A 24,704-nucleotide genomic window follows, 5' to 3' on the forward strand; every position below is an offset into this window, starting at 1 on the left:
GCTAAATTTCACTAATCTACCTCTCTATATTCGAAGCTTACAAATATAATCCAAACAATAGTTATACTTTTTCACAATGAGAAAATAGCACAATTGACAAGATGAAAGCTTAATTACCCATATAAAATTCTTCACACTATGAAAATATCACAAGTTAGCACAGCAAGTTCATTCCCCGAGCTGACTATTCATCACATTCAGAGAGCTCTTAGCATATGCATTTTTTTTAGAGAACAGCAAAAGAAAACATAAAGTAAAGGCAACAGTTATAATTCCAGCAAAAACATTGGATATTCATATGGTTTAGCATCATTTCCTCCCTCCCCTCGTCAACATAAGAATGGGGCTAATGGAAACTCATATATGTGAATTTGTTACACTTTGCCAAGCTATATAAGTGTTTGGCTGGGTAAATAGCAAAGGCATCTTTTCTAACCCACCTATAAGAATCTTTCTAGCAAATATAGCACATAGTAAGAACATGGTCTTTGAACCAAACAAAATTTTTCCAATTCAATTGTTGTTCAAGAGAATAGTTCAAATAATAAAATGGCAAAAACAGAAAAGATACGAGGAGAAAACATAAGGAGCCGCAAAACGACAAGCTTCCTTTAACAGGTGTTTCCAAGCCTTCAACCACCAAAACAAGCTAATGAAACACCGCAGACATGCATAATTTGATCCCAAATCTGCCATAGGATACAGATCCAGCAGATCTCCAAGAAACTCATGAATATATCAACAAACCAATTCAACTAAACGTGGATAGAACCCAATCACAGAAGCCAAAAATAGGGAAAACTACAACTTGGATTGACAATGCCAATTTGATCCCAAATCTACACGTTCATTTCGGGTAAGAGTAAAATGAAGTAATATTTCGTGTGCCAAAATATCTATAGCAATATTTCAGGAGCCGCAAAAACTGCAATAAGAAAAATGACAGAAATAGGAATTAGATGAGAAGGAGAAAACGTCAGGAACCGCAAAATCGCAAAAATGACAATCTTCCATTAGCAGACGTCTGCAAATCTTCAACCACAAAACAATCTCTAATGTAACACTGAATACATGCTTAAATGGTCGCAAGATCTGTAACTTGGATGGACAATGCCAATTTGGCGCAAGATCTGCAATTTGGATGGACAATGCCAATTTGATCCCAAATCTAAGGGTTCTATTCAGGTAAGAATAAAAAGAAGTAATTTCTCTTGTGTCAAAAGATCTACCTAAAGCCATACTTCGTTAATAAGCTACAGATCCACCACAGAAAAGGATGAGAAAAGAAAAATGGTAGAAACAAAAAAGAAATGAGAAGGAGAAAACATCAGGAGCCGCAAAACGCAAATCCTTCGTCAGATCCGCAAAAAAAGAAGAAAACGGCTCGTCTTACCTTAGCTCTGTCGATCGAGGGACGACGAAAGAGGAGAAGGAGAAGGGGACTCGAGGGAAGCAGCGGGGAATCACCTAGGGTGGACGGGTAAAAGCGGGGAAGCAGTGGGGAATTACCGAGGGTAGATGCAGGGAAAAGGGTAAAAATTTAGGTCGAAAGCGGGAGACGCGATAGTAATGTCGCGGCCCGCTTTCGCTCCGTTGCCGCCACCTAAATGCTCGAAGTCGCGAACCAAACACATAACTTTCGCGAAAAGGTGCGGCGAATGCCCGCGCCGCACCTAAAAAGCGCTCCCAAACAGAGTCATAGATTGATTGAAATTGTATACGTTGGTATATTGTAACATCTTTAAACTGTGTAAGAAATAAATGATGGTTTATAATATGTTTTTTTTTTAAATATTTCTGTCTTAAGCTTAGTCAAATGTGAATAAAATGTATGTATAACAAGTTGACTAACACATAGATAACACGTGAATAACATTGGAATAATAAGTGAATACCACGCTGAATAACACTGGATGTGAATAAAATGTATAACAAGCTGACTAACACATAGATAACACGTGAATAACATTAGAATAATAAGTGAATACCACGCTGAATAACACTGGAATAACACGTCGATAATACATGAGTAACACGTTGAATAACACGTCGATAGCACGTGGCTAAGTTACACGTTGAATAACACGTGAGAAACACGACGATAACACGTGAGTAACCCTTGAATAACACGTAGATAACACATCGATAACACGTGGATAGCACGTCAAAAATAAATGAGTAACACGCTGAATAACACGCTGAGTGATATGCTGAGTAACACGTGAGTAACCCGTCGATAATACATCAGTAAGACGCTGAATAACACGTAGATAACAGGATGATAACATGTAGACAACACGTCGATAACACGTGAGTAACCCTTGAATAACACGTAGATAACACTTCGATCTAAGCGTTCGTCATCCAAATTGAATTATGTTTGTACATTTTCATCTGAGACTTGGGCCTCTTGAGAATCACCCTTTTTTGATTCAGTATTTACAGTGGATTTCAGAAGATGAGTCTAAGAAATAATAAATAACATTGTTAAAAACATAAAATAGGAATGTATATCATATAGTACAAATTAGAATGACGTACTTGTACTTACCGAATGAGACAGATTCAAGAACACCCTTTATTGCTCGTTCGACTTCTTTGGGGTCTTCATGGATTGTCTCATCCCCCAAATCTGTGTCTTCTATTTCTCTTATTGTGTCTTCAGCGTCTTGGGTCTGCCCGGGAACATTTGTATGTACAGGATCAAGAACATGCGTAATATCCTTTGTAGGATCAACTTCTTTAGGGTCTTCATGAATTGTCTCATCCCCCAAGAAATTTGTACATTGTTCGTCCCTTATTGTTTCTTCAGCCTCTTGAGCCTGTCCGGGAACATCTATATTTACAGGATCAACAACACCCACATTATCATTTTTTTTGCGTCTTCTTTTGAACTGGTATTGAGATACTGGAGGGTTCACTATCCTCTTCCTTCCACTGCTGCTGGTTTCAAATAATCTCTGTACCAAACCTGTCAGGGTGGACAATGTTCCTACCACAATATTCATCTGTCTATTCATGTCCGTCACTATATCTTGTATATTTAAGCTGACTTGTTCCTGAGATTTCAACATCTCAAATAGGACTCCGAAATCAGGATTCTCTGTTGTATGCCCAGCTACTGGGGTAATATCACTAGAAATTATTTTACCCTTGGCATACGATCTGGATGAAGATGGTCCTACCGTAGTTTCATGGTGTCGGAGTTGTCTTGCAGGACTCGGTGGTCCCTGATCTGGATTAGCGAGCAGCTGAACTTCATCTTCTCTCAAATCTAAGAATCTGTCATTAATCTACAATAAAAATGTATTCATCAAAATCATTGTATGCATTATTAAAAAGCTATTAAACAGAGGTGTCAATAAGCTGCAATAAAAATTAAATGATTTACATGATCGAGTCTCTTGAAGTCTTCATGAATCTTCTCAGCACTCAACCTATAATTGGTTGGCCACCTCAGAATGCGAGGTCTAACGTCAGGTGCAGCAGGAGTTAACAGAAAAGTGTGCTCGTAAAACCATAGTTGAGGAAGTTTTACACCATTAACATGTATGCAAATGTTAATACAACAAACAAAACTTCAGAAGAATAATATTTTAATGTAAACAAAAAATACTTACCGTTAAAAGAAATACAAATCTTTGAATATAGTCGATCGGCTTATTCTGCCTTAATTTCATGGAGGCGGTTCTCACTTGATCAATGATCATTTCACATATGACAGCAGACCAATTAAAGGACGGAAAAACTTGTACATTTACAACAAAAGAAGATAGCTCTGCAGGCACATGAAAATTGCTTGAAGAAAAAAATAAACTAGTTAGTATGAATTTCAAATATAACTGCTCAAATGGAGGGATGAAAGCTCCTTCTGCAAAAAAGTTTGTCAGTTGGTTCTTTATTTGTCTGACATCCACATTTGATAAGGGACATTTTTTCCATGAAACTGACTCTCCTCTGTTTGGCATCCCTATCAGTAAAGCCACGTGGTCAGCATGTAACTTAATCTCCTTTCCACCTATTTTGAAGGCTCCACTCTCATTATACATCTCAGAATATGTAAAGTCATATTTTGAAGGCCCCACTCTCATTATACATCTCAGAATATGTAAAGTCATGACATTGTCTTCGGGATATGGTCAAAGAAATTGAACACCCTAATTTCCTTTAAATTATTAATAGTCTCATCTGAAAACATATCTCGAATTGCATCCAAGGCACCTCTCACTGCAGATGGACGACATCTATAGTTGAAAGTCCTTGCACTCATGATCCTGCAAATTAAAGAAACAATAACACATTATTAAAACCATATGAAGCTGCATTTTAAATGTTATTGATGTGCTATTCATGTGATATGAAGCTCACCATGAGGTGTTACTCTTGTTTATACATCAGTGAGACCTCAATAAAATCTCCATAACATAATAATAATTCAACATAAGTTACTCCGGTGTAATTGGTGTTATCACATGAATAACACATCAGTAACACATCAATAATACAGGAATAACACATCAATTTCATATCAGAAACACATCAATAATGCATAAATAACACATCTAATATACTTCAATAACAATCACAATATCCCTAAACAGAAGCATAACACATCATAAGAAGTAACACATTAATAATACACGCTGATAACACGGGAATAACACGGGAGTAACACGGGAGTAACACAGGAATAACACATTAATAGAACACACGAATAATACGAAATAACACATTATTAGAACACACGAATAATACAAAAATAGCACATTAAATTAATAGAACACACGAATAATACAAAAATAGCACATTAAAGAAGTAACACATCAATAACACATCAAAATACGGGAATAATACGTGAGTAACACACCAGTAACACAGAAATAACACAGGAATAACGCATTATTAGAACACACGAATAATACAAGAATAACACATCAAAACTGTGTCATAGAGATATCTGTTAATCCACCGAATTTGGTTTTATGCAGTAGGGAAATTTCTGTGTTATTTATTCTAAGTCATTGTGTTACTTATGTGGTATTGATGTAGTATTGTTGTATTTTTTATGCGTTACAGGTGTTACTTGTGTGCTATTGATGTGGTATAGTTGTGCTTCCTGTTGTATTACTGGTGTGTTACTTGTGTGATAACCTTGTGGTATTGTTGTGCATTTCATTACTATCGTTTAAATGCATACCGTGATTTTAACGAACTGCTCGACGCCATCGTCACCTTTGCTTGCTTGCCGAAGAATGTCTAGGGTTTTGCAGGTAGCGCTTCGCCGAGGAAGACGATACGGAGACTAAGCCCTCGTAATAGTGTGGAGAAAATGAAATTCCCTTAGAAAATGAATCGGCTTTTTAGAAATTTTCCGGGTTTAGGGTAGGGTCGGGTCGCACATTATCAGAAATTATTTTTTGTATTATTTTTACGTGCTATAATAGGCGGGGTCGGGCTTTCCAAGTGGCGACATTTTATTGGCTACGCACATAGCTTTACATGCGTAGTACTGAGGCAATATTTCTTCCCCCAAGTGGGGTTTATATAGGCAAGGAGGAGCTACAACTTAGCCGGGGCGGTGAACTGAGCGAAAGGGGACGAGAATGGCGACAAAAGACACAGAGGCGTGGTGAGCAAGTGGCGCAGGGAGCAGGTGGAAGCTTTATCAGAGCACGGGAAGAGGGAGGACCACGACCGAAGCTTCGCGACAAAGGAGGGGGGAGTTTCGGCTCGACCGAAGAAGAGGGGGAGCGAGCAGTCTAGGAGCCGGGTGCGTGAGTCGCGGGTCACGAATGGGAGAAGGCAGGATCGGGACAGGAGCTCGCGTGAGGCTCGCTTGCGGGAGAGAAAAGGATCGGGTCAAATGGAGAAGGATTAGGTGTGTGAGTGTGGGATTAAAGATTTAGGGATTAAAAATAAGGATTTTTTTTATTTAAAAAGTGTTGTACGCGGCGCCCTAGCAAAATGAATGTCCTCCCTAGGTAATTTTGATGTTCCGGACAAGAGCGGCGCCCTAGCAAAATGAGTGTCCTCCCTAGGTAATTTTGATGTTCCGGACAAGACGAACGACACAGTCCGTTTCGTCATCCCCTAGTTCGGGCAACCTCGCCAATGATCGGGTAAAAAAAAAACGTGTCGAATTCGGTTTTCGTCAAAATTTGTAGTCGTTATCAATCGTTTCAAAAATTTTATTTAAGATTTCGACAAATAATGGTGCAGGCGATGCGAATTGTGGTAATCAAAAGTGCCGATTCTCCGAATTGCGAAGTTTGTGCGCGCGAAGATGCAAATTGTGCATAAGGCAATCCTAGGGCTTACTAGTCTTATAAGAACTCCTGGTTTCCTCATGTTGGTTTTCAACCTCCCAAGTGTTAGAGACCGATACCACATGCGAAACTCCAAAAGAGTAAAGAAGTAGATTAGATTTATAAAATGAGGCGGTCCCATTTCTAAGGCTCCATGATTGTCAAAGGAAGAATTTGAAGGTTAGACGATAAACCCTATGCAGAAATATGAGTTGGTAGAATCAAAGGAGTACAAAGTAGCAAGGTATCTCTGACGACTGAGGTGGTTTATTAGTAATGTGGTGCAACTGCAGCCTATTAGTCCCTAGTCGATGTACAATACTTGCATTGAAGGTAGAGAAACAACAACATTACAAACATAGTTTAACCCTATAATTGAGCAACAACAATACACCTAGTGGAGCATCCAAACTGATACCACCCGAAGAGAAACCAATCCAAAGTAGAGAAATGGTAGAACCTACCAACACTCCCAAATTCACCCCCATCAATAAATGCTTCAAGTGTCACGGTTTGGGCCACGTGATATTTGTGGTGTTTGATTGCTCAAATAGGAGGACAATCTGCTTCACTGAGCAGAGAGCAATTGAAGAAATAAACAATGACATAGAAGACAATAAAGAAGATGATGATGCAAAGGAGGAGTATTAGATTTCGGCTAATGATGGAGGGAAGCTATTGGTTCAATTGGGTCTGTAAGAGAGGCTCCAACAAGATTAACATTGATTGTCCTATAAAATGACAAGTCTGAGGAGCCAATAACAAAAAAAGGAATAGCCTTGACTGGCTGGGTGGTTGTCACTAAGAACGATCCAGTCTGCTATAAATTTCCTTTCAAGGTTGGTTCCTCTAGGCATACTTGTTAATCAGATATGCCCAGTCGTGTACGAGTGGGAAAAGTAGGTTGCAAATTTAATGGCTCGAGACTTGGTTCGTGAGAATATCCTTCTATGTGTTGTTCCAGCTCTGATTGTGTAAAAAAGAATGACTATTTATTCTATCAATATAGACTTTGGAATGACGTACATATTTCAGAGTTGTCTTAGGTGGAAATGAGCATAGTCTTTGTAGTAGGTCTCTCCCAACCACAACATTGCAATGACTTCATTATAGTGATAGATAAATTCCAGAAACATCCAGTGAAGAAAACGAAGCTCTTCCTACTGAGGAGAATGATGTGAAGCATTGCTACTATCCCGTGACTCAAACGCAGCCGAAGTAAGTGTCTGCAGGAACTATCCCAAGCGGTACCTCGTGATCTCGCGATCCCACCTATGCGAGATCCATGGGATTTCATAATTCCCACGATCCCACAAGCTCGAACAAGAAACTTCGATACAACACTTGCAAGAGGGATATTGCATCCGGAACCCCATCTTTTTACCAATTTTAGCCAATTTCATTTGTTTCTAATTTCTTTCCTATCTGTCTATTTCTAATTAAGTTTTTTCTGTGATAAAACTATTTATATCTTGTTAATTTCTATTTCTTGAGACTTTTGTTTTATTTGACTGTTATGGAGATTGTAATATTTGATTCTCTCCTTTAAGAGAATTGTATTCTCTTTCTTTTGTAAATGGTGCGTCTGTACTTGCTCGGGAACAGGTGGAAAACCTCCTTGTTGCCCGTACCTCATTGTTTCATGGCTCTTCTCGCTTTTTCAGCGGAGGCAGTCGTTGAATGACGCCTATTCCCATTCAAGCACAAGAGACCTTGCATACTTTCATTCTATTACTATTCATTTCTCACCTCCTCGCAAAACCTATTTCCAAAACTCCTTCTAGTACAATATTTCCTATGCCACAATTGGAGGACAGCTTCCAAAACTCCTAGTACAATATTTCCTATGCCACAATTGGAGGACATGTTAAATAAGATCTAAGGTGCCACTATATTTCCTAACGCAGATCTACATAATGGTCATTACCAATCCAAGTACAAGCTGACAAATAATGGCAAACATCATTTAAAGCTAATGAAAGATTCTATGAATATCAAGTTATTTAGCCTATGCAACACTCACCCAATACCTTGATGAATGATGTAATAAAAGCATTCAGTAGTTAGTTCTGTGTTGCCTATTTCGCTCATATTTTTGTTTAAAGTACTTTTTTGGTTCATCATTTGATCGTCTTAAATTGATTCATAATACATAACGGAACAACAAGTTACACATTAGCCTTTTTAAATTGCGAGCTTCTAGTGCTAACTTCATGGGTTTTATCATTAGTGTTGGAAGGCATTCAAGCTACCCAATTCCTTTATGTACTTGATAAATGAGATACCATAAACATTATTTAGTTATTTTATTAGTTGCCAACTTCAATCACATTTTTGGCTTTCAACAATTTTTTCATTGATAACTTGCATCATCTTTATTTGATTCATACCACGGAATAGAATAGCAAGTTATCTGATAGCCTTTCAAAGTGTGAAGTTATTATTACTAATGTTAACTTCCTGGGATTTATTATTAGTGTCAAAAGGATTCAAGTTAATCCAAAAAAAGTTAGAAGAAATCCAATCTTAGCCCCCTCCTGCTTCTATTACTGAGATAACTTTCATGAATTAGATAAGTTTTATCGCCATTTTATTCAAGTTTCAGTATTATCATAGCACCAATTAAAGATTGTTTAAAGCATAAACTTTTCTATCAGAACAAGGAACAACATCAAAGCTTTAACAAAAAAATAACTTTAAACTTTAACAAACCATCCTAGTTGAAATTGACGAGCCTATTGTAGGAATCAGTGCAGTATTGTCTTAAAAAGGAAAATCAATTTACTTTTTTAATAAAAAACTTCTACAAGACAAAAGTTAACTACTTATATTCAATAATTGTATGAATTGTTTGCACTCCTAAACAATGGAATGTTACTTATTACACCATGAATCTCTGCTATCAAGTAACCATCAATCTTTCAAATCTATCATGGTTGTAAATCACTATAAAATAGTGCATTTGGTAGCATGCAAGAAAATTTGTCAAGCCCTCAATTTTTCTCTTATCATCTTTAAGAAAATTGTGCGACAACATGAGTTGCCCTTAGCCTCGCTTCCAATTAAACATCGAATTTATTAATTGTTTCTGGATGAAATCATGGGAGAGCCTTCAAACCTAACTTCATCAAAGTTCACCTATCATCCTATCATCCTCAAGCAAATGGGATAATTGAGGATGTTAATTCAACTTTCATATCCCAAAAAAAATTATCATTTTAATTATAGAATAAAAAATTGTCTGTATACCAAAACTAAGAAAATTCATTAAATTCACCAAATTTCAAATTCTCCCTCTTGCTTGATAATTTCTCTCTGAATGCATTGTTACTTGTTGTTTTAAAATATCAGGCAGCACTATCAACTTGTGATAATTGAGAATTTTCATGGCCTGTTATATTTTTCAAGTGATTTTATGATGCCCTTAAAGTCCACAACATGCATTTACCATTTGTGGCTTTCTATTATTATTTTATAAGAAAAATTTTAGATCTCCTTTTTTTTTGGACCTTCCTCTCAGATAATCATTTATTAGAATCATTGATATGGAACCTTCGTAGGTCATTCTGTACACATAAGTTGAATAAAAATATTAATATAAAATATAAATATTAGTAAGCATAAAAAACACGACTACAATGCTAATAACATAATAACAATCGTGATTGTAGATGTATGCAAAGTAGTGCACATTCGTGCAAATAATTTATAATGAATTATTTTTTCTTTGTAGTTATGTCTCTAATATATGATTCAATATATAAAACTAGTTCCTCTTTTATGTAGATGTATTCATCTTTTTTTCAGCCCTCTATTTCATGAACATTTCATGAATCATATCAGCTAAATCTACACATTTATTTTGAGCTTCTCCAATTCATTTATTAAATTATTCAAAGTTCAAACATGTTCATGTTATAATAATTTTGAACTCAATCATGAAATCAATTATATCTCGCTTTTAAGGCAAAACAAGCAAATAAGATTAGACTTGTGAAAAGATCTTACATTACTCATTCATCGTACTATCAAACTCAAGTTAGCATATGCAATAACTGCTAACCATACTAAATTTTGAACTTTATAATTATCATTGCTATGAAAACATTCTTTTTAAGTTTTCTAGCGTCTATAAATTATATGCTCTGTATTTGGAAATACAAGTTTAATAGTCTCTTTCAAACTCTTCACCATGTCTGATATAAATATCAGATGTTCTAAATAAGACCCAATTGAAGTGATCAAACACTAAAAATCATTCCCAACACATTTTAGATTATTTTGCTACTACAAATTTTAGGGTAAAGAATCAACTATTATCATCTAATGAATTTGTTGATAATAAAAATACATAAGCATTTTAACTTCAAGTGGTATGTATCAAAATCAGATCAGATAACTACAATTTACTTAGAAGCAGCAATACAAACTTTAAAACTAACAAAAAACCTGTTGAAAGAATTATCAAGCTCATTATAAGTATAGGTAATACATGAGCTAAAATTTCTACTAATCAAATTAGTTTGTAATACGGGCACAATATGGCTACCACTTTCTGTGTGAGCTAGTGGCTATAACTCAACTTTTATTATTAAATTAAATTTTTATTTCAAAATTATTCATAATTGTATTGAATTGAATAGCTATTTTGAAATTAAGAGAATCATTAGAACTTACACCAACTATTAAGGGTGTGTTTGGGAGAACTTATTTGTAGCGGTGGTGTTTTCAAAACGCCACCTTCAGTTTGGAAATCTCATTTCAAGAGCTTTTTATAAAACTCCGTTTTTATTTTTCTACTAGACGCGGATCGCGGGTAGGACCCCACGATCCGCATTTGATATGTTTGAAAGACACGACTTGCCCCTCTCGTCGCTCTCGTTCCTCCTCTGCCCTAATTTCGCACGTCGCTCTCGTCGCTCCTCTCTTCTCCCTCACCAATCGAGCACGGATAAACAGCATTTTTTTTTCTTCTCCCGCACTGTGCTGCCGCTCCTCTGCATTGCTCGTCGCTCGTCTCTTCTCCCTCACCGATCGAGCACAGGTAAATTAGCATTTTTTTTTCTTCTCCCGCACTGTGCTACCACTCCTCTGGGTCGCTCTCGTCGCTCCTCTCTTCTCCCTCACCGATCGAGGACAGGTAAACAACAATTTTTTTTCTCTCCCGCACTGTGTCGCTCCTCTACTCTTGTTTCGTTTCCATAGCACATGCTTAGATTTTCAAGAAATGCGAATGAATTTCTTGGTTTTCAGTTGATGGATCAGTTTTAACACGATTCTTACACTTAAATTTATATATCTTACACCTATATTTTATATGAAAATGTCATGGAAGTTGCCTGGCTCCCAAGCATCACCAATGGCTTTATAACAGTAAATATCAAACTTTGGATGCTAGAAATGTAAACACATAAGAATTTTGTGGTTTCTATTAATTTTAACAATATTTTGTATTTTCCTGTTCTTCAATCTTCACATTTATCTCTCCTTTATGATTGCATTATGAAGGTCGATAAATTTGTAAAAACAATTGCAAATAAGTTGTTTACAAAACTCACGAACCAAACAGCTAAACAACTTATCAAAAACAGTGGCAGATTGGTCATTTATCCATAATCAGCTGTTTGCAAAACGCACTAACCAAACAGACAGACAACTTATCCGGATAAGTTGTTTATCCCCAGATTATCAGGATAAGCAACTTATCAGGATAAGCTGGATAAACTGTAGCTGCCCCAAACAGACCCTAAATCTTTATAATTTTGAATTACAAAATAGTCATATAAATATTATAAGTTGGTGAATAATAACAATCTAACACCCTATTATTATCATTTATCTCTTCACCTCACAAGGGAATAATAACTTCTTAATTATCTTGAGTTATGACCACAATCTCAATTCAATATTCATCTTAAATCATGTAGTTATTTCAATAACGTCATCATCACTTGCGAGCAAGATATAATCATTTAATATAATTTTACTAATGCAATTGAACTCGAAGTTATGTCATTTTAGTTAAACACAAATCATATTAATGTCTTCTTTTAATATATGAAGACTCAAAATATTTTTTAAAATCTTAATAATTTATGGTTTGTCCCCATTGTATTTCATTCTCTTGATTTCTAGCTTATGACCAATATCTGTTGAATTAAATTTATAAACAAATACCAATTTAAAGCTGCATGTATGTCTAAAATTTGAAGGCACGATAAATTAATTTAAGATTAAATAAAATAATTAAATTTAACAATGATTTATCTTTGAATAAATAATAGCTATGCAAAAACTCATATTTTTATAAATGTGTATTATGCATCATCAAATCATATTTTATAAATATCTAAGCTTGAGATTGTCATAAAATTTGTGAAAAAAATATTTTTGAAGTTATATCTAAGCCATTTAGGATCAACTAAATAGAAGCTTATGGTATCCAATCTTAGTCTCTTCAATAATATTAATAAAAGAATATATAGAGGATTTAAGCAGAATTTAAGCGGGATTCAATCTTAAATCCTACCAAACAATGTTTTTTTGGACAACTTAAAAACCCTATGATGTTAAATTCTTTTTCAATCACATTTTACTATACATTCTAAATTTACCAAATTCGAGACTTTGTGGATTTAACGAGATCTAATGATAAAAGGCACAAACAAGGTTACCTTCACCATTGAGTCTCGTCGCAACTTCTTGATTGAGACAGAAGTAGGCAAGTCTTAAAGAGGGTCGACGTGCTATGAGCAAGAAACTCACGTGTACGAGAAAGATAGGCAAACAAGAATTTGGAGACAGAGGAGGGAGTGATACAAGCTAGGTGACTATTAAGAGATTTGAATGCAGACAAATTAGTAGAGAGGAAGAAGATAGAGGCTTCGATCTGTTGCATGTTAGTGAAGGAGAGTTGGGAGAGATATGAGAGGGTATATGAATTATGGGGGTCTTCATGAAGAGAATGAAGGGAAAGGAGAATGATATTTTAAGGGATCCTTACATAAGTAACACCCAAAATAGGGAGATATATATATATATCACACCTATACTTTTATATTTACCTATAAAGCACCCAAAAGCTTCTAATAACACAAAGATAACTTTTGAGCTCCTCCGTTACTTTCATCACTTAGTGCCCACTACATTTATTTCCCTCTAGTCTACCCAATATTGCCTTCCTTCTGTCCGAAGAAGCGCTTGCAACAGATGGAAGTAGGGTCCATTATTCACTATGCCGTTGTTATCACGTGTTGCAAGTGATCGTCGTTGTTATTACTTGACACAAGTGTTTGAAGAAATAATTGGTTGCAAGTTTTCATTCACTCTTATCAATGAAAGCCAAGGACAATGATGTTTCATTTCTCGTCTTTATCATTTTCATTCATTGTGGTTAAGTTGCAAGCCTTAAATTTTTTATCTCAGATTTTCATTCACTCTAATAGCTTCTCATATTTATCTCACTTTCCATTAACTATTATTTTTGTTCATAAACAGAAGTTAAATTTAATTGAAGGGTCTTTGATATTTATCAACTTGGTGAAATATTGAATCACAAAAGAGTATTGGTATTGGCATACATTTCCTGTATTTGGTTAGAAATGTTGAGTGATGGCCACAGCTATAGAAGAAGAAGGGTTATGTTATGTCCCTAATACTATAGTGGTACATCAAACCATTCTTCTCCTATATCTTCACAAATTTTTGGTGTTTTTTCTTCATTCTTTGGTAAACAAAGTGGCTGAGAACAATAAGAGTTCCCCCAGCAGTTTTAGGCTCCACCCTTTGTTGCGAAAGGTTTATGGAAAAGAATAGAGGTGTACCCAAATGTTTCAGTAAAGCTTGATTGGTTGGACTCTTTTCTAAGTGGCCACTTTAAAAATATAATATCAAACTATATGAGGCTTACTATGACGAGCTGAGATTGAATCATAACGATTTGATGTTTTGTTAACAGAGGATAAGGTTGTGTACCAGGAGCTTCAACTTGACTGATCCAAAATGAGTAAGACATAACATTAAAAATAATTCTTTCATAAATTATATGACAATCTCATGATTTTCTAAAATATGATTTGGTGATGCATAATATATATTTGTAAAATGCGTGTTTATGTATAGCCTTTTTTTTTTCAAAGATAGATTATTATTTATTTTTTATTGTTTTATAAAGCATTATATTTTTTTATTAATATGCATTACTAGTGACTTCAAATTTAAAAAATGAAAGCAAATCTAAATGAGTATTGTTTATAACTTCAAAATTTGATGGATATCGGTCAGAAGATAAAAATCAAGAGAGGAAAAAGAACAATAAGGGCAAGCAGAAAATTATTAAGATTTAAACCAAGTTTTTGGGTCTTCATATACTGAAAGAAAATATTTGAGTGATTTGTGTTTGGCTAAAAGGGCATCACTTCTAATTATTATATCACATTAGTGGAATTACACCAAAGAATTATATCTTACTTGCAAGAGATGATGAAAGTATTGGAATGATTAAAAGATCTATGGAGAGTAAATAAATTGAGATTATGATTGAAACCCAAGATAAGGAAGAAGTTATTATGCGCCAACAAGTTGAAGAAATGAAAGATGGTAATAAAATGTTAGATTGTATCATTCACCATTTTTTGACAATTAGAAAGAAAATATTGAACTTCAAGGTTGTAAAAATTTCATAGTTGGTGCACTTTTAATAATTTTTTTAATTTCAAACAAGTTCTTTGATTTGATGTCATGATCAATAATTTTGAAGTGAAAAGTTAATATAGTAATAGAAGTCGAGTTACAGTTATGTTAGCACAGAGGTTAAACTTGAAAAGTATGAGTATATTAAAAGCATATGGCCAATAATTGAAGAGAGAATTATGTTCAATACATTTATGCCCAAATTTGAATAGAGCAAGTAACAAACTGGTAAAAACATATTGGAAAGCTCTGCAGATTGAAGAGATTGTAGAAAAAAAAATCTAATATCACTTCATAATATATTAATAATCTTTTAAAGAATATTCTTAAATTATTACTACTATATATGAAATTATGAAGGTTAAGAGAGAAAGCTCGTAATAGTATTTTTAGATCAGTAGATGATAACCAAAAAATATGTGTCAGAATTGCAAGTAGAACTGATTAGCAAAAACTCTAGCTTATATATTACTTATACTTATAACAACCTTAATTTTTATTTTAAAAAAAATATTTTTAAAATTTGCATTGATACTTCTTAACAAATTGTAGACATCTGATCGTTCTTAAATCTTAATGCATGCCACTTGAAGTCAAAATACTTAAGTATTTTATTATCTGCAAATCTTTTATATAGTAATAATGGACTTTTTATTATAGCATTTTTATTTATAGAATTTGTGTCTAAATGAGTTGGGACTAGTTTTTAGAGTGTTTGGGAGTTTTAATTGATTTTGTTTGCAATATCTAGTATTTATATTAAATATATATAAGAGTTTAGGGATGCTACTAAGCTTGTATTTCTAGTTGTAGAGCATAAAATTTATGTACATCTTTAAGAAGACTTAAAAATTAATTTCATTGTACTGATAACTATAAGATTTGAGACCTAGTATGATCAGTACTAACGCGTATGTTAATTTGATTTTAATCTTGAGATGAATGAATTACAAAATGATACTAACGCGTATGTTGATTTTAATCTTGAGATGAATGAATTACAAAATGTTTCTCTAAAAGCCTATTCTTGCTTATTTTGTGTTACAAGTGAGACATAAGTGATTTCGTGATTAAGATAAAAAATTATATAATATTTAAATTATTTAGTGCATGGATTGGAGAAGCCCGGAATAAATCATTGGTTAGACTTGGTTGATATGATCAAAGCCACGCTCAGGAAATAAAGAGCTAAAAAATGAATAAATCTATATTGAAAAGAGCAAATTTCACAGGTTGAAGAGTATATTAAAAACATAACTATAATGAAAGAATAATTCATTACAAAACTCAAAGCCACAATGGAAGACATGAAATTGATATAAAAAATAAAATTTGTAATTATATATGGCAAGTAAATGTGCTATCATGCACCCATGCAACTATATTTATTGGCACCAAGGAGCACCTACTAATATATATATACGCTCATAACAATTATTATATTATTAAGTTTGTAGCCAACTTTCTAATGTTTACTAATAGTTATATTCATGTTAATATTTTTGTTTGACTTGTAAACATATGATACCTACAAAGGTCCAAACTTGCACTGCCAGAGAATGACCATTGAAATACAGTAGATGTAGGCACAAATGTTGGTGCTTCGAACAAATTCAAAGCAACAGAAAGACCCAATAAAAAGGAGATTTAATTTTTTGTAGAAAATAACAATAAAAAAGCAGCAAATGTTCATAAATAAAGGCATTATGGACATGAAAAAATAGCTAAATCCAATAGGCCAATAAAGTTCACAGCTACTACAGGTTGACGATGTTATTTTATTCTCTTATTCAACAAAAAGTAACCATATATTCAGAGCAAAATTATCAGTAAAGAGAGAATACTTAAAATTTGATAAATTTGATGAATGTCTTTAGTTTTAGTGCAAAATTAATTTTTTTTTAATATAAAAGTTTAAAAGGTGCGTATTGAAACCGTTTTATGTAGAGAAACTACAGGTATTTTGACTGAAAATACACTATTAAATATTCTGTATAAATTTTTTATTTTCAATGTAGATTTTGTCATGTAATGTAGATTTTATTTTACTTTTTTTGCACCATAAATTCAAATCATAAGCTTATGTAATGCACATTTGTAAATTAATAAATTTCTAGCATTTTTCAACCAAAGCTAATGTCAGCATATTTGTCAATATTAAATATTAATTTTATTTTTAATTTATATTTCAAACAAAATTGTTGTAGCTGGTGCAATTCTCTTTATCTATGAAATTCCTTCAATCACCTGATTCTATAAATGTTATAAAAATAATTTTTTCCCATTTTATATGGACTTGACCATTAAGAAAAACTATGTTTCCTATGGTGATATGATGTGATAACTCAGAATAGCGTAAGAAAATATTAAGCGGCTATTATTATCATTACCGAGAAAAACTTATTTTTTTTTTCTCATTTTAAGAATTTCATTTCATTTGAGCTCACTTATTATTTTGCTTTTTCTTTTTTTTTTCTTACCAGAATGTTGCTAATTCATGTAACTTTTTTATAAAAATTATTATATATGAAGTTTTTGTGATGTTGTGGATTGCACAATATTAAATTACATAAATCAAATTTGTAATGAATATATTTCATGCGTTGTTGCTAAAATAAAATTAAAAGTCTACATAGATTTTGAAAATTTTATTTAGGTGATCTGACACAATATTAGAAATGATATACTGCCTCGAAAGATATAAATAAGCTTTGTAATTGATCCCATCACTTAATAAGGACTTCAAAATTGATGGCTCTACATCACCAAATATTTTTCCTACCTGATTAAGGTAGGTTTTATTCTATTGTGGGGTATAGGTCCTATAGTGGCAAGCTCTCGTAGTTAATCACATCCTAGAAAAATGATCCCCTTAAAACACTCTCGATTAATTTAGTCGTGATATCTCTATGGACTTTAAAATTTGGCAACGATTGTCTAACCAGTATTTAGAAGAGAAGGATCAAGTTAGCACAGCTCTATTCGGATTTCAAAAGAAAAAGGGTGGGAAGTGCCCAAATATTAAGAAACTCAGTAGCACTCCAATCTATTTTTTGTTGGACTTTACATTTTGCAAATTGAGGTTCATTTAGATTTTGTTCATTTTTATTAGAAGGTAATGATTGAAATTTCAATAGCACAAGACTATGGAAAAGCTTAAAAAATAATGACTTATGATGCAACAAATGGAGAAGTAATATGCCTCGAATCCTAAAAAGTTAAGAAGAATGCTACCAATACCAGCATGGAGCCCAAACCCTATCTAAGGGCATGCAAAGCTACTTATAGGTCAATCCTACTGAGGATAGACACCAAACCCTTGCTTTAAAGTTACTTAGTCTGCTCTAATGAAACACAAGATAGGTATGATTGTTATTTAAATTTAAAAGATTAGTGGGACTTACGACTCAATTTTATAAAAGACAGCGCCTGGGACCTATGCTTAGGCCCTAGGAGATGTTTCAATTAGGAATTTAAACTATTATTTCACGAAAGACTCTCTTGTCCATGGTGAACTCTTGGTAGGCCTTTGTGTGGAACAATGAACTTCAAGAGGTGAATTTTGATGCATGTGATTTCTCTTGTGCGATCCAGAGAGAATTTAGAGCGGAATTGTTGTAAGTTCTAATCGTGTGGAGAGAGGATCTAAATGGTGTAAATTTTTGTATATTTACACTTTCATATTAAAAATTTTGATGTAATGTGGCTCTGTGGTTTTCACTTTCTCGGTTTTTTTCATGTTAAATCATGGTGTATTTTTCTGTGGTTACTTTGTTATGCATTTCTGTTTTATATTTTATTCTGGATTTCTTCAAACAGTGTAATCGTTTTCCCATGATATGGTTTTGACTGTAAATCTATCAAAACACAGATTTTCATCCCAACAATTCAAGTAAATCTCTTTGTGGCATTTCAATAAGCTCTCCATATGTCATGGATTCTGCAAGAATCAATATGCTAATCAAGTATGCTTATTACAAAATGAAAGAAATACGATCAACTCATAAGCCTTAAATAAAGCGAGATGCAATTCGAAACCAGTTTATAAGCATAAAATACATTGGATTTATTTATGTTATTTAACCTACCTTGATCTGATTGATATACTTAATAATAAGGCTTTTGAGTGTAATTTAACTACAAGAAATTACGAATCCAACACTTGGATTTCAAGAGGAAATAAGATATAAATCCAATCAAAATACATTAGCATATTTCAACCACATAAAACGCATCCAAGAAAGTGATTTAACAAAAAACACCGGTCCTACTGAAGCATACCTTGGAAGAAGAGTTGGCTGATTCGGTTGGGCTGGAGTAAATAGAAGAACAAGGTGCGGGGACCTTGGTGCAAACCGGGAACCGAGGGAGGAGGGAGAGGATTTCGGCTGCTTTGGCTGTACCCGTGCGAACAGGAACCACGGAGAGGAGGCGGGGTTCAGCTGCTCCGCTTGCGGCTTCGTGCGAACGAGAGAAGATGAAGGGAGGCCGCTCGGCTCGGATCCATCCTGCAGCAAAACCAAAAGAGGGGTACCTATGCGAGCTGAAGGGGAAAAATTTGCGTAATCAGTAAAAATAGGTTACAGGAATAGGTTAGATGAAGAGTAATGGGATTATACCCGTATTATATTTCTGTGACCTCCATGTAAATTATTGTAATTTATAAATATATAAAAATAGAAGCGTGAAACTCATTAGAAGATACATGCAAGTTACAGGTAAATTACAGGAAGATTATAGGGAGTATAACGCGGTTAAAACCCCCCATTACACTCCTTGTAACTTACTAACGTACGCAACTTTGCGTAGACGCGAACTTTTTCCTAACTGAAGAGAGGAAAGGGGCTTAAAAAAAATTGATGTTTAATAGGGAAAAATTTGCGTAACTAAGAGGTAGGTTATAGTAAAGTTACAAGAGATATAATATGGATATAACCCCTCAATATCAGAGATATAACGCGGATAAAACTCTCCAATATCCTCTGTATATCATATGTATGACCTCTTGATGTACCAACGTTGCGTACATCTTACGTATGCAAATTTTTCTCCTTCAGCTGGGCAATTTTAAAAATTCTTAAATTCGAATAAGATACGTTAGAATTAGATGTGGATGATATATTTTCTCATCCGGATGTAATAATTGATCCCAATATGGATGGTGAGATTTCAGGTCTTCAAAATTTCTAATGAGTAACATACTCTCTACCTGTATTTATTTCAATTTGATTTTAAAATTTATTTTAAATGAAATTTGAATTATTATCTAGATTTTTTTCTTAATTGCTAAAAATATTTCTAGTTTGTTGTCATTATTGTATACTCTCGCTCATAAATTGAGAGATCATTTCATGTAAACGAGATAAAAAATGGCTAAAAAATGAGATAAAATTATAGTTACTTTGAATATGTAAATTTATTTATTAATTGTTTTGATTATTTATTAGTTTTTAATTAAATTTGTTATAATTATTGTGAGCTTGTTATGAAACTATAATTCATTTATTTTCTTAAAGAAAATTTACACCCCTTAAAAAATGATGTTAGTTTAGCCCCTACACTCATGATTGTGTGCCATGGTGAGTTTCATTGCCTCTCCAACAATACCAATATAATCAAAGTCAAACAAGAATTAAGCGAGTTGTGTTGATTTTACTGCTGCAGGCCTATCTTTGTGATTCAGAACATTTGAAATAACTGCAACTTGTGCAATAAGATTGACCAAGTTCTTACAACACAAAAGTTATAGAGAATTTCACTATCTTGCCAACAATCCAAGTCGCTAACCTTGTGGGTGACTGGCAATCGACGTCCAGCTTTTCGGACATAGCAGAAAACCATGAGACTTACTCATCTAATCGGACATAGCAGGTCGAACCAAAGCCAACCAGTTGTAGATAACCAAGCCAAACCTAACAAGAATAAAGACGACTAAATGGTGCGAGCCCGAAGTAAGATAGGAAATATAGGCATACATGCCCAGCATAAGGAAGCCAATCGAAACCTGCAATTAATCTTTCGAAAGATTAGACCCAAGGAAAGCCTCTGCTTCTCAATACCATGAATCATCCTACAGAACATCAGAGACTCCTTATTAGGGATTGAGAGATAACCATACCACAATGAGTTTAAATTATCCATCTGGCTCTCCTTGTTGATGAGTGAGCTATCTATCAGGTTATAGTGATTGCTCGATAGCCTAGCATTGCTCAACTAATAGAAGCTCCTCACTAGGGATCGAAGGCTGATAGACTAGAACATTCGATCGACTAAGCTTAGTCCATCGAGTCAGTCCTGGCGATCCAAAGTCAATTGAAGGTCGACTAAAAACCTCAACTCAACATAGCTAACCAACCATGTCTTACCAAACCAAGGTTCATTAAGCTTAGCCAACCGAGCCAGCAATTAGCCGAGCCGCCAGTCCATAATGTAAAATAATTAAAATATCCAGTAATACCCCCATTAAAGCAATGACAAATATGTAATTTCACATATTATACATTCACCTCTACAAATAAGAGATTATTAAATGAAATAGATAAAATATTTTATAGTTTATTATTGTGCAATTCTCTACCTATTTCTTTCTCCTTTCCTATGCTCTGTTTCCTCCATGTGTGATTCTAGATTTAACAACAAAATTCTTGTGATGTTTGATGTTAATCCATTTCTTACGTATAATGTCATAATTGTTAAATCAATTAACTATGAACCCTAAATAATAAATGACAATGAAAAGTTACATCATAATAACAAAAAATAGGAGCATTTGCATAATAACCACACCGTTTTTATATATTTACATTTCCAATGCCTAAACTTTTATATTTAGATGCATAGCAGTCGTATATTTAATATTAAATAAAAATATCACACTCACTACATGTATAAAAGGAAAACACACATTTTTCATGTGTTGATTTATAACATCAAAGTATTATAATTATTATTACCAAACTTTAGGTGCTAGACATGTAACCACATAAGACTTATGCGGTTTGTATGTAAATTTTACATAAAAATATGAAGATTTACATACTTGCCACACTTTTTTTATGTATTTATATATCTAATACTTAAATATCAATTTTTACACAAATGCTTCTTTACTTGGGTACTTATACATGAAATTGTATATTTATTTGTTTAGAAGTTTATAAATGCATACACTAAAATTACTAGCACAAATTTCAAAGAGAATGAACAGACAAAAACAAAAAGCTTCTCCAAAGAGTAAGCAGTCGACCGACTAGTCACCGCAAAATAGGTGAAGTTGCGCCTCTAAACCCAAGACAGGTCAAAGCTCATGAGATGGTCCCTCACTGATGGTGATAAGATCCACCAAAGGCGAGACGTAATTCATCATAGCAGCAAGTCTCATCGAATATCTCATGTAAACAGCGACAAAGATCGCCTAAGATATTCCAAATTTGAGTATATGGCTGAGGCAACAAACCGACCAGGTAGACTAGAAGTAAACTACATAAGATTTGAGTCAAACGACAAGTGAGTCACGATTCACTCAATAAAAACAAATTATCAGGTGCAACTCATATACCATAAGTGGGACAGATGCTGGTGCGGAGCGGAGCCCACGAGCGGCATGGAGCGGAATGATCTGTCCAATCGAGGGAGTTTTTTTATATGGGTTGGGAGTGCGGGGGCAACATCCCGTTGTTTGGTACAGTGGTAATTTAAGTAATTATATATTGTACTATAAAAGTTATATATATGTGATGTTTGTAACCCTGGGTGAGGTTGAGATTCAGAATCTTGTATTCTGTACTCTTTTCTGAATATTGAAAGGGAAGTCACCGCTCTGCTCCTGATGACGCAGACATCTTTGTTGAACCTCATAAATATCTGTGTTCTTCTGGATTTGTGTCGATTCCTATTTTTCTTTTCCCTAATTTCTCAACACAAATCAACACATCAGTCTACCAACCGACTTACCGAAGTGTAAACAGAAGCCCCCTGATCGCGATTGGACGACTGACCTGTTGCTCTTGTCGAGACACACAAGATCATCATTCGACCGAACGCCTCGACCGATCAAACACAATGCACGATCGCCACTCAATCGATGGCCTTAGTATGGCGCCTTCCAACAAATCAATAAACCAAATACCGTCTTATCAAAATTCAAATTGTAACACATACACGAAATGAAATCCAAACAATTGATTAGAGAATTAATCATATTAAAGAATAATTTTCATAACTATTACATTCTTTCTGTAATTGTATAAAATATATTATTGTAAATAAGAGATAAAAGAATGACCAGATGAGGTTGGTTATTTGGACTCTCTCGGTTCCCTACATAGCAACTCTTGTTTGACTTTTTTTCCTTTTTCACTTAGACTCTAACTCTTCGCAAAAGACAATCTAAGATCCAACTAAAACTAATAATATTTTTGATATGATATGAAAGATTTGAGTGATATAAATATAAAGAGCAAAAGTTTAAATTTTATGTATGCAAATACATTTGAATTGGGCAGAACATATGCAAATGCCCAATTCGATAATTATAAAACGAAAGAACAAATTCGATGGCCCTCTTTCACTAACCACACTAATTAGAAGTATTCATCAATGGATTCTCGTTGTCATGCATCATGATATGGTGGCCAATACATCAGCTAAAAAATAAGAAATCTTTGGCATATAACCAAAAAAAAAAGAAAAACAAAATAAAGCTAATATTAATAATTTGAGTCAACTAAACTAACAAATACACAAAATTAAGAAAAAAAATATGGTTTTCATAGATTGTTAAGGATGTTCAATTCTCGTAGCCTTCTTCTCCTCTGCATCATCAAGATAATGTTGATAAACATAATTAACAAATCCTAAAATTGAAATCAATAAAGCCACGACCTTTACTCCATCCATCCTATCATGGAAGAAAACCACCGCAAGGATTGGTACCAGAGGAGTAGCCAGGGTTCCAATCACATTCGCAAATAGAGAAGAAACCTGAAAGATCAAACCCACATTCCCCACAGAGTACACCAACCAGCAAATCGCAATCCAAATCAATGTCATCACATACGTAACCTTTCCCTTCTCCGACCCTGCAAACTCCTCACGAATCCCCCTCCACTCCCCGCTTGCGAAAAGTCCGGCCACCGACGAAGCTGTAGAGACTAATCCGGTCCACAAAATCATTTCCAGGACAACGGTGAAGGTCTCGGACTTTATAACCTTCTGGTAAGCCAACTGGGTGAGGGAGAGAACAAGGGAGAAACCAGCAGATGCCGCCAGTGTTAGAGCTAGTCCAATTGAATACTTATGGCCGGAAACCGAGCCGCCTTCAGAGTGAACGCCGAGGAGAGCGGCGGCGGTGGTGAGGAGAATGATGGAGTTGAAGATGAAAGGAGTGAACTTTTGGGAGTTGAGGAAATAGGAGAAGACGGCATTGAAGGCAAGTTGTGTGGCGCAGACGAGGGAGTAGGTGGAGACAGGGAGGTAGAGGAGGCCATAAGCGTACATTAGATTGTTTCCGGTGGTAAGGAGGCCTAGACTGATGTAAATTGCGGCGAGTTTGACGATGGAGGGGCGGTGCACGGCGGCGGTGGACGACGGAGGAAGGAGGAGGAGAAGGGGGATAATGAGGGGAAAACCGGCGGAGGGGGTGATGGTGGCCATCCACACGCTCTTTCCGCCCTGGTTGTAGCAGAAGCGGCCGCGGAGGGTGGCGGA

The 24,704-nt window shown here is 34.6% G+C and overlaps 3 protein-coding genes across 7 annotated transcripts in view; all 3 read right to left on the reverse strand.

Moving 5' to 3' along the window:
• Positions 1-19,576, reverse strand: part of LOC110022877 (UDP-glycosyltransferase TURAN) — a 56,596-nt gene extending 37,020 nt beyond the window's left edge. For all 5 annotated transcript variants that reach the window (XM_020722009.1, XM_020722005.1, XM_020722007.1 and 2 more), the window contains exon 1: positions 19,278-19,576. The gene's annotated coding sequence lies outside the window, so the exon portion shown is untranslated. The remainder of the gene's footprint in view (positions 1-19,277) is intronic.
• The window catches only part of LOC110022948, a 22,688-nt gene extending 1,864 nt beyond the window's left edge, over positions 1-20,824 (reverse strand). Inside the window, exons 1-4 of the mRNA XM_020722125.1 lie at positions 20,784-20,824; positions 19,278-19,539; positions 3,392-3,508; positions 2,552-3,293 (exon numbers count right to left, since the gene is read on the reverse strand). Coding sequence (XP_020577784.1) covers positions 2,552-3,293; positions 3,392-3,508; positions 19,278-19,539; positions 20,784-20,824 — 1,162 coding nt within the window. The remainder of the gene's footprint in view (positions 1-2,551; positions 3,294-3,391; positions 3,509-19,277; positions 19,540-20,783) is intronic.
• Positions 20,825-23,585: 2,761 nt separating this feature from the next.
• On the reverse strand, positions 23,586-24,580 carry LOC110022934 (probable purine permease 11). Its single transcript, XM_020722102.1, has one exon. The coding sequence runs from the start codon at positions 24,492-24,494 to the stop codon at positions 23,775-23,777; it is 720 nt and encodes a 239-aa protein (XP_020577761.1). The 5' UTR covers positions 24,495-24,580; the 3' UTR covers positions 23,586-23,774.
• Positions 24,581-24,704: the final 124 nt, after the last annotated feature.

Source organism: Phalaenopsis equestris, unplaced genomic scaffold (assembly GCF_001263595.1).
Source record: "Phalaenopsis equestris unplaced genomic scaffold, ASM126359v1 Scaffold000203, whole genome shotgun sequence".
Classification (NCBI taxonomy): Eukaryota; Viridiplantae; Streptophyta; class Magnoliopsida; order Asparagales; family Orchidaceae; genus Phalaenopsis; species Phalaenopsis equestris.